The sequence below is a fragment of the Arvicanthis niloticus genome, chromosome 24 (genome assembly GCF_011762505.2).
Source record: "Arvicanthis niloticus isolate mArvNil1 chromosome 24, mArvNil1.pat.X, whole genome shotgun sequence".
Taxonomy (NCBI): domain Eukaryota; kingdom Metazoa; phylum Chordata; class Mammalia; order Rodentia; family Muridae; genus Arvicanthis; species Arvicanthis niloticus.
In genome coordinates this window covers 12,488,984-12,498,973 of record NC_133432.1, presented here as the reverse complement: position 1 = coordinate 12,498,973, position 9,990 = coordinate 12,488,984, and the positions used below count along the sequence as shown (strand labels likewise).

Below are 9,990 nucleotides of genomic sequence, written 5' to 3'. Positions count from 1 at the left end.
CAGCACTGAGGCAGAGGCAGATGGATCTCTCCCCTAATAGTGTTGATGGACAGCCAGGGCTGTTACATAGAAAAAGCCGGTCTCAAACAAACAAACAAACAAAAGCAGGCTACTGACACTCTGAGACACATGCTCCCAAGCAACACCATAGATGCAAACTTCATTGGCCAAGGGAGTGTGGGAAAGGCTGGTGCTTCATCTTTGTTCTGAAGAACACACGAACAGATTCAAACACAACTCTTTGACCTTTTAAAATAACATTTTATTTACACATCTTGATTTTTGTTTTCCTGGAACATTTTTAAAGACCTTCAAGTAGTTTGGAAACCTCTGCCCATCGGCTGCTTCCTCTGGCCACAGCCTTCCCAGGCATTTTCCCCAACCTGTGTTGTGAAGCTCTGCTCTGCTCTCATCTGGGTGGCAGGGCTGCTGGGTGGGTTGTAATGAAATGGCGAGCCAGCTTTGAAAACTACTTCCAATTCTCTTAATTAGCATGCTACCACCCACCCCAGCTTCTGCAAGGTCAGATGTGCAGGACAAGCGGGGCTGAGCCGGCAAGGCTGTAACAGTGTAAAACTCGTTCTAGATAAAATAGAAGCTCTGTAAGAGGTGGCTCAGGCCTGAAGATCCGGAGTGCTGGCCTGCAGAGCCACAGAGGTCTGCGTCTGAGCAGTCATTCTGCAGTCACAGGTGGGGTTTTGGGAAATGCCACCGCACATTCCACAGAACTGGATGGTAATCAGCAACACAGGCAACGTGGTGACTTGTCAGACATTCCGGTCAAAGGATGAGGTCCAGTCAGTTGGAAAAAAAAAGTCCCTAAAGTGTGACATTTTAAACCTTTGGCTGATGATAAAGCAAAAAATTAAACTGTACTACACACAACTGCCCCGGCTCTTCTAGAAGCTAAATCCAAACACGGTGTCCCCTCAATTCTGTTCCATTAATTTGTTACAAGTTACCTGATGTTCCTGGCTCTAGAGAGAGGCACACAGCCCCTCTGTTGGTCACAGTAAGTACTGTATGGCTGTTTGGAAAAGGCTCTGCTCAAGCCGTTTTCTGGAGTGACAAGCAGCCTTTGAAACTATCATAAAAGAGTAACTGAAATCTGCCCAAGCTCCCTCTAGCTGCGACCCGAACATGAAGCCCTGCTTGTAAATAGTCAGTATACATTGACCCCAGCAACACATCAGCTTGTCGGAGGCCTCTCGCTAGGCTTGCCCTGAGCTGAGGAGGAGCCAGCAAGGCTTTTCTTGTCTGACAGGCACATTTCATGTGGAGTCATTAGAAATAACGAGAGCTGTCCCAGTCACCACCTCTCTAAACTTCGTCTACTCCAGCTGTCCCAAGCCAGGCCACTGAGGACAGGCCTGTGCCTGGTTTATAACCTAGCCCCTTCTCTCTGACGTGCAAGCTGCTCTTCAACTCTGCAAGGGAAGGGAGGAGTGGGTGGCAGGGAGGCCCTCTGCAGTGGGCAGTGGGCAGCAGGCTCCTCTCCTGAAGGCGCTGGGGCCTCTGGGAGGATTGTGCTTTAGTGCTGGGTAATGCTGCCCGGGAGGTCACAGCACAAATGTCACACATTTACCCTGGAACCCACTGCAAGCGCTCCAACTGAATAAATACAATGGAAAGACGCACAAGCCTGGGGCTACCCAGTTGGAAGGCAGAATGGCCATGAGGTGTCTGAGTTGTGACTCACCCTTGGGAAGTGCTGCCAACGCCTCCCCCTTTTAGTCTCCTCACACCACACGCAACAAATGAAGGAGCCACACGACCGACCGCAGTTCGTCCTTAGACGTACTTATTAGGGCCCACCCTCCCTCTCAGCAAAGGTCCCAGCACACCCTGTGGTGCCCAGGAAGTCTCAGGGACAAGTCTCTGAAGGTCACTTGCCCCTCTTGCTGCGGCCCTTCCTGGACTGCAGCTTCCCACCAGCACCCGACGGGGCTGGGTTGGGGGCTGAGGCCATGGCGATGTTGATCTGCCCTTCCTGGATCTCCTGTCTCGTCTCTGCTGGCAGGTGGCTGATCTGCTGCTGTGTCTCCAGGTAGAACATGACATCACGCAGCTGCTCCTGGATCTCAGTGATCTGCAGGTCCTTCTGGGCACAAGTTTCCTTCAGCAGCTTTTCCTCCTCCTTCAGCTTGTTCTGTAGCAGCAGCTGGTTGGCACGGAGACACTTGTTCAGCTCCTGCTCCTCCTGTAGCTCCGTGCTGAGCTTGGCCACTCTGGTGTTCAGCTGAGTACACCTGGAGCAAAACAGACGGAGACAGAGCTGGCTTCCCCTGGGACCTCAGAAGCCATCAGTGCTGAGCTCAGCAGGAGCAGCTCTGTCAGAGACACAGCCATGATGAGAAAGCTACCAGCAAAGTATTCTCCGAGACAAGTGCTCTGCCCTCACTGATTTGCTAACGGAGGAAAGGGGTCAGGAGTGGGGCGCTCTGCCCTCAATGTTCACTCGTCCATGGAGAATTACAAACCAAGACACCAGAGGAGGTAGGTACCATTTTTATGTGTCAGAATGCCAAAGAAGCCAGTTATGGTGGCTCCAGCCTCAGCATTCAAGAAGCTAAGCTAGCAGGAGGATTCAAACGCAGGGCTAGTACAGGCCGCAGCATGAGACTCCGTCTCAGAACCCAACTGAAGCTTAGTTTTGTGGCATCCTTAATCCCAGCACCAGGGAGAAGTGGCAGGCAGATCTCTTTGAGTTCCAGGTCTGGCCTATATACAGTGAGATCAGGCCAGCCAGGGCTACCTAGTAATATCCTGTTTCAAAAATAAAATAAAACAACCAAGATGAGGAACAATAAAGGAAGATATCCAGTTCTGACCTCTGGCCACCTGTGAACATGCCACACACACATATCACACAGTTGCACAAAAACACACACCACACAGGCACACATACCACACATACATGCACTCATGCACACACAAATGGAAAGTAGTTTTGTGTAACACAATTATCCACCATTAAAAATAAACATTATGCCAGGCATAGTGATTCAAGCTTACATCTCGGCACTTAGGAAGAGGCAGGCAGATCTCTGAATTCAAGACCAGCTTAGTCTATAAAGAGAGACTCTGTTTAAACAAACAAACAAACAAACAAACAAACAAACAAAGTACCTCTATCTATTGTACTGTATGTTCAGAAAAACAATCTTGTTACCTCTACAGTATAACTGAAACCAGGGAGGGAATCTTACCCTCTTCAATGCTTGGGCCCTGTACATGCTGGGAAAATGCTCTGCCATGAACAGCAGGATAGCAGCAGCCAGCAGTGACACCCACCCTCCCCACTGTGGCAGCAGCAGCGGTCTTGCTACCTGCTCATGGGCATTTTGCTCCATGCTCAGTATCATTAGCTATCAGATCCTGTCCAAGGGGGAGTCTGTGACACTGCCTTAGATAAAGTGTCTGTCCTAACTGCCAGCTCTCAGTCAAGATGGCTCAGAAGCTGCAGGCAGAAATGGAAGGCATCTTACATGGACTGTAGGGAGTTTGGTGTTCCACCTGGCACCCACCTCAAATGGAACAGCAACTGGACCTTTTTTGTTTTTAACATTTATTTGTATGTATTTGTACACATGTGCCAAGGTACACATGTGGAAGTCAGCTCTTTGCTTTTATCATGGGAGTTTTGGGTTCCACATAGATTGTCAGGAGTGGCAGCTGAGCCATCTTACTTGTCCCTAACAACATGAATGAGAAGTCACTGTTACTTTACACCAACTATAAGCAGACCTCCCAAAAACCTGTATGATGTACATGCTGAAAATGGGGGTGTTCCCTTCCCAAGGAAGCAAGGGCGCTTCTGTAAAAGAACCTGTTGGCACACATGACTGCTAAGAACCAAGAGATACTTACTTCCTTTCCACAGACTGCTTCTCCTTCAGAAGGTCACTGAGCCTGAGCTCCAGGCTGTCACACTTCTCGATGGTCTCTTTAAACTTGGTCTTCATGTTGTTAATCTGAAAGTGCAAATGGAGGTCAGGCAGATTCATACAGTTCTTGGGACTGCTCCTACCACTGTCTTTATAACCAGGACAAACCAAATTTAAGTCGAGCTGAGCCATTTCAATGGAATTGTGACAGAAAAAAAAAATTCATGAGAAACTAGAGAACAATTTTCTTTAAGATAAACACGGACTAGGAGCTGGTGTGTACCCAGGGAAACTGCTGATGGACACCCAAGAACTAGTGAGGAGCTGGAGTGGAACCTCCCACCTGCAGTCCCAACAGGAGGAGGGGGTGAAGTTATTAGCTAGATCATGTAGGAAATGAAAAGACTTCATTTACTACTATGAAAAGTGGCTACTAGCTACACACAAGACACACATGCACATGTTCAAATCCTCTTCTCTGTAACCCTCAAGGTTCCTTGAACATGCTACAAGATAGAAAATGAAGCACATAGAACTCAGGTCTTCTACACAGGTTTCTGCAAAATCACATCACGTTCTGTGTGCTGAAACCTAAAGCCAAACCAACAAAAAAACTTATCTTGGGGGTATGGGAAATGGTTCACTGGTTAAGAGCATTGTCTCCCCTTGTAGGGGGAACCTTGGTTTAGGTCCTAGTACCCATTGTAGCTCAGAGCCACTTGTAACTCCAATTCCAGGGGAACTAATGTCGTCCTCTTCTGGCTTCAAAAGGCACTGCACATATGGGTATACAGTCAAACACTCATACACAATATACAATCTTCAGATAATAAAATTTAAAAAATACATACTCTGAGGCCTCAAACTTCTGAGATTAAACAATCCTCTTGCCTCTGCCTCCAGAGTATACAAAGCTACAGGTATAGGCCATCGGGCATGTCACATTTAAGGGAATCAGTTAAAATCTGGTAACTGCAGCCCCGAACCAGTAATTCTCCAGGGAGACCACAGAAGCTCCACCGTTTCTGCCTAATTTATTTCCCTTAGTTTACAACGCTACAGAAGCACACCTAGCTCCCAAAGTCACTGTTCCCAAGCTGATGGGCCAGCAGCTGACCCATGCTGCAAAATCTTCACACAGACTTTCTCAGGGTCAGGGTTGTGCTAGGTGGAGCCTAGATTGAATACACAGAGGCAGCAGAGGCTGGGCTGTGCGGTCACTTTGTGCAGCCTACCCATTTTTACATTCTTACTGAGATTATACAAAGTGCTTGCTCTGAGAGGTGAGAGACACTACACCTTAAGATCCCAACGATCGAGACCATGTAAGTCCATGTAAGTCGACAATTTCCTTTTAGAGGTGGAGGAAGAATTCTCCATCACTAGCCATCAGAGGGAAGGTCCTCATTGTCCTTTTCCCTGCACTCTACCCTCTCCACCTGGCAGCCACCCTGCTATGGCACTTCAGTCGTGAAGTCATTTACCTCCTCGGCCGTGTCTTTCTCTATGCGCACAATCTTGTTTTCCCAGTATATCCGCTGCGATTCCAGCTGGCTTGTCAGCAAGTATGAGTACTAGAAACAGAACAATGGGAGATGAGAGCCATCCCCAACCACGACACCCAGCAACACTGACCTCCTGACAGCTTCTACAACTCCTTCCTTCCAGAGCCAAGGTCTCCACAGCCACTGGTGCTCTTATATCCACAATATAACCACATGAAATTAGAGAACACATACACATCTGCTGGGCTGGGTATGCCTTTAATCCCAACACTCCAGGCCAGCCAGGACTACATAGACAGGCCTTATTGCAAGAAATGGGGGGGGGGGGGGGGGGGGGGGGAGAAGGAGAGGGAGGGAGGAGCATGGTTTTGCCCTGCTGTCTTACGTGTGAAGCACTGGCAACCTCCCAACCTTATCAACGGGGGACTTCAGGCCTGCACTCACACATCAGTCTCACCAGAAAGTGCGTTACACTTGGGTCTGGCTAAAGTCAGCAAGCACTGGGTCGGCGGTACAGAGTAGAACTGGCAATCTAACTGGGAAAACTATAAGACTGCAAGCTTACTTTTGTCTTTAAGATGCTCTGTATATACCCTTTGATGATGACCTTGTTAATCATATGTATGGGGGTACAGGCACATGAATGCAGGTGACCACAGCAGTCAGAGTGTCACACTGCTATAGAGCTGGGGTTACAGATAGTTCTAAGCCACCTGATGTGGGTGCTGGGAATCAAACTCAGGTCCTCAGAGAAGAGAAATTATGTGCTCACACTGTGCCATCTCTCCAGGCCACATATTCTATTCATGTGTGTACGTGGGGTGAAGGCAGAATCAGCCTCAGATATCATTCCTCAGGTACTGTCTACCTTAGTTTTGAGACAGGGTTTCTCTCTGGGCTAGAACTCACCAAGTAGGTTAGGCTGGCAGGACAATGGGCCCCAAGGATCCATGTCCACCTCTCCAGTGTTGGGATTACAAACTTGTATCACTACTTCTATTTTTTTAAAATTTAGGTTCTGGGAACTGAACTCAGGTTCTCATGCTGGCATGGCAAACAACTGACTGAGCCGTCTTCTAAAATGTTTATGATTTTTATAAAGGGTCTCTTACAGGCCTCAAATCTCCAGGATGGACTTGAGCTCCTGATCTTCCTACCTCTACCTCTTTAGTGTGAATGCACATTATACAAATTTATTCTGAGCCGGGCGGTGGTGGCGCACGCCTTTAATCCCAGCACTTGGGAGGCACTTGGGAGGCAGAGGCAGGCGGGTTTCTGAGGCCAGCCTGGTCTGCCGAGTGAGTTCCAGGACAGCCAGGGCTACACAGAGAAACCCTGTCTCGAAAAACCAAAAAAAAAACCAAAAAAAAAAACCAAAAAAAAAAAAAAAAAAAAAAAAAAAAAAATTTATTCTGGTCCAAACAATTTTAAGAATGGAGGTTTTGAATTTATGTAAAATTTGAGCTACAGGTATAGCTTAGTGGTAAAGTGTGAGCTCAGCATACATGAGACTCTTGGGTCCATATTCAGCACCCCCTCTCCACATAGAAAAGTCTAACTAACTCCCCTATGTCAGCACCCTGGGGAAATGTCCCCTCTGCACTCCCTCTGCTAACTACAGTAGCACTTATCTGAAGGTTTACCTACCAACCTCCCTGCCTAGACTGTGAAATCTGGAAATGAAGGCTACATGTGGTCTCTGGTCTCCACTGCTACATGATGACACAAACCCATAGTACTGTCTGGCCAAAGGCTTCAGTAGGGCCGCTAGGACTTCTGGGAATAGGTGAGACTCAGAGGCTGTTGACAGACATGAGACATGAATAGACACCTGCACTTTGAGAAAGCAGGACCAGCTACAGGGCCTCTTTATCTAAAGGACAACAAAGATGCTAGGTGTGCACACAGCGAGTGGGGCTGTGAGTGTGAAGACTTGTGGGTAAGGTCAGGTGTATTGGGGCATCCACAGGTCTTTACTCCTAGCATGTGGGAAACACAAATATCTTTAGTTGAAGGCCAGTGAGTTCCAGAACACCCAGCGGTGGTGAAAGCTGGGTAGGTTTCTTACCACTGAGATACATACAATTCTATCCTGATAAACTAATTTTTGAGTATCTAAAATGTGTATGGCTCCCTTAGTCAGTGTTCATATGGAAGAGATACTTATTCTAAACAATGTCAAGGATTTGTTTTTCTCTGTCACTATAATAATTTATTCAGAGTATAAGCTGTTATGAAGGCTACTTTCTGAATCTATCAGAGCTATCAAGTCTACAAATGAGGAGCTGGAGAGATGGCTCAGTGGAAAACATACAGGCTACTCTTCTAGATACAGGCTACTCTTCTAGAGAACCCAGGTTCAATCCCCAGCACACACATGTGGCTCACAACTGTCTATACCTCCAGTTCCTCCAGTTCCTCCAGTTCCAGGGGGTCCAAGGCCCATTTCTGGCCTCCTCAGGCACCAAGCATGAACACATGCAGGCAAACTCATACATAGTAAATTAAAAAAAAAAAAAAAAAATCTCAAAGAGTCTACAAATGAACTAATTTCCAAAGTCCATTCCCTCTGAAAGACAGAGGTTTGGGTTAGTTCTCCTGGTTAAACTTTTTTTTTTTTTAAATTTACATAAAACAGGACTCAGTCTGAGTCTTTCTCCTCATTAACATAGAATTTTGTGTGGGCATGCCAGCACGCTCCTGTCCTTTACACTCCTGTCCTTTTATCACCAGGGAAGTGGAGACAGGAGGATGATGAGTTTGAGGTCAATCTGGAACTACTTGATGAGACTATCTTAAAACTAAAACCAAACCAGATCCACAAAAGAAAACAAAACATCACCAAGCAAACAAGTGGCAGCACAGGACTGCCCTGCACGCACAGCCATCTACAACAGGTAGGCTTCACTTCTCAGAAGAAAATCCCAATGTGCTAAATGTGTTGGTTCTTCAAATATATAAACCCCAAATGCCTTTAAATAACTGAGCCCCCAACTCACAAAGCATGTACGTTAGACACACAGCTCTGCATGAATGGCCAGGGAAGAAGGGCACTGCTGGGTCCACTCTGACTGGTCTATCCCATGTCCAGCTTCTGTGGAGCCACCAGGAACACGCTACCTTCTGGCGTCACTGCTACTGAGGAAGACGGCCTGAGTTACCTTAACTAATGCACCTGAACTTAAGACGACCAGGAACATCACAGTCAAACAGTAGCAAGGCTCAGGGAAGCTTAGACTTTCAAAAAAGAAGCATTTTAGAAATTCTTCAGCAATGACACAAGGCAGATGACAACATGAAAAGGTCAAAACACCTTTCTTGGGAAAAATGGAAACACACAGCAACAGCAGTTGCTAAGTGACAGCTAAGAGCTTCTCACCTCTAACTGTAAGGCATCTATCTTCTCTTCCTGGCACGTGTCGCCTTCACACTCGTACTGAACAATCTTTCCGTCTGTCTTGCTTGCAACCAGCCGATGGACATAATTATCTAAAGAAAGAAGTTAGCCAGAGGCAGCTTCTTAGGAATGGAAAGTTCTCTGTGCTTTTTCAAGACAGGATTTCTCTGTGTAGCCCTGGCTATCCTAGAACCACCTGCCGGGCAGTGGTGGCGCTCGCCTTTAATCCCAGCACTTGGGAGGCAGAGGCAGGTGGATTTCTGAGTTCAAGGCCAGCCTGGTCTACAGAGTGAGTTCTAGGACAGCCAGGGCTACACAGAGAAACCCCGTCTCAAAAAAAACAAAACAAAACAAAAAAAACCAAAACAACAACAACAAAAAAAAAAACAAAAAGAAAGAAAGAAAGAAAGAAATCTAAATAAACTGATGTTTTTCTTTAAAAATGAGTCATTTGACCATTAGAGAGTGAGAGTGGGCAAGAACAAACATCTAAACTGTCTCTATAATTCTTTGTTTTTTTTTATTTTAATTACTTTATTTATTTTTGTCACTATAATTCTTGATTCAGGTCATCTCAAAGCATGGCACCCTCTGAGTTTGCCATTGCAAGTTGTGAGAAGTTTCCACAGGAAAGAATCCAAATCAGGGAACGGCCGCGTACTCACCTCCGGCATAGTCCCAGACGCGATGGTTGGTGAGCTGCATGGCATACGTGTGCTGGGTCTCCTCAAAGTGCTTGTAAGCATGTCGACTTACGTACCGCCCACATCCTATGTGGCCACATATTAAACAAATCCAGAGGTTCTGCCAAGAGAGGAGATCTGAACTGGTGACTGGGGAGGGGAGGCACATGACCTGGCTCATATGGCTTGGAAAGAAGACTTAGGAGCTTCCTCCACAGGCTTCTGAATAATACAGTTCTAGGACCCACCCTTCCAGGGTCCTTAGTGGTCAACCATTTCCCTTCTCTGGCTTTTGCCGTCTGAAGTACAGGTTCACAAGTGAAGACTGGTGAGTATCTCAGTCTTTAAAAAAATAGTATGAAAATAAAAGCATGAAGAATCTGTGTGCGCACACACCTGACTACAGAAGAATCTGTGTGCGCACACACCTGACTACAGACAAAAGAGAATCAGTGTCACAGAACCTAAGATACACTGGGCAGAAGAGAATCCAGACCAATAGAGCTGTTCACCATCCT

The 9,990-nt window shown here is 46.7% G+C and overlaps 1 protein-coding gene across 3 annotated transcripts in view; it reads right to left on the bottom strand.

Annotated features, from left to right (window-relative positions):
- Positions 1-240: 240 nt before the first annotated feature.
- The window catches only part of Brap (BRCA1 associated protein), a 31,765-nt gene continuing 22,015 nt past the window's right edge, over positions 241-9,990 (bottom strand). For all 3 annotated transcript variants that reach the window (XM_076922710.1, XM_076922711.1, XM_076922712.1), the window contains 5 exons: positions 9,455-9,593; positions 8,772-8,881; positions 5,372-5,461; positions 3,871-3,974; positions 241-2,249 (listed from right to left, as the gene is read on the bottom strand). In XM_076922710.1, coding sequence (XP_076778825.1) covers positions 1,886-2,249; positions 3,871-3,974; positions 5,372-5,461; positions 8,772-8,881; positions 9,455-9,593 — 807 coding nt within the window. In that variant the 3' untranslated portion in view covers positions 241-1,885. The remainder of the gene's footprint in view (positions 2,250-3,870; positions 3,975-5,371; positions 5,462-8,771; positions 8,882-9,454; positions 9,594-9,990) is intronic.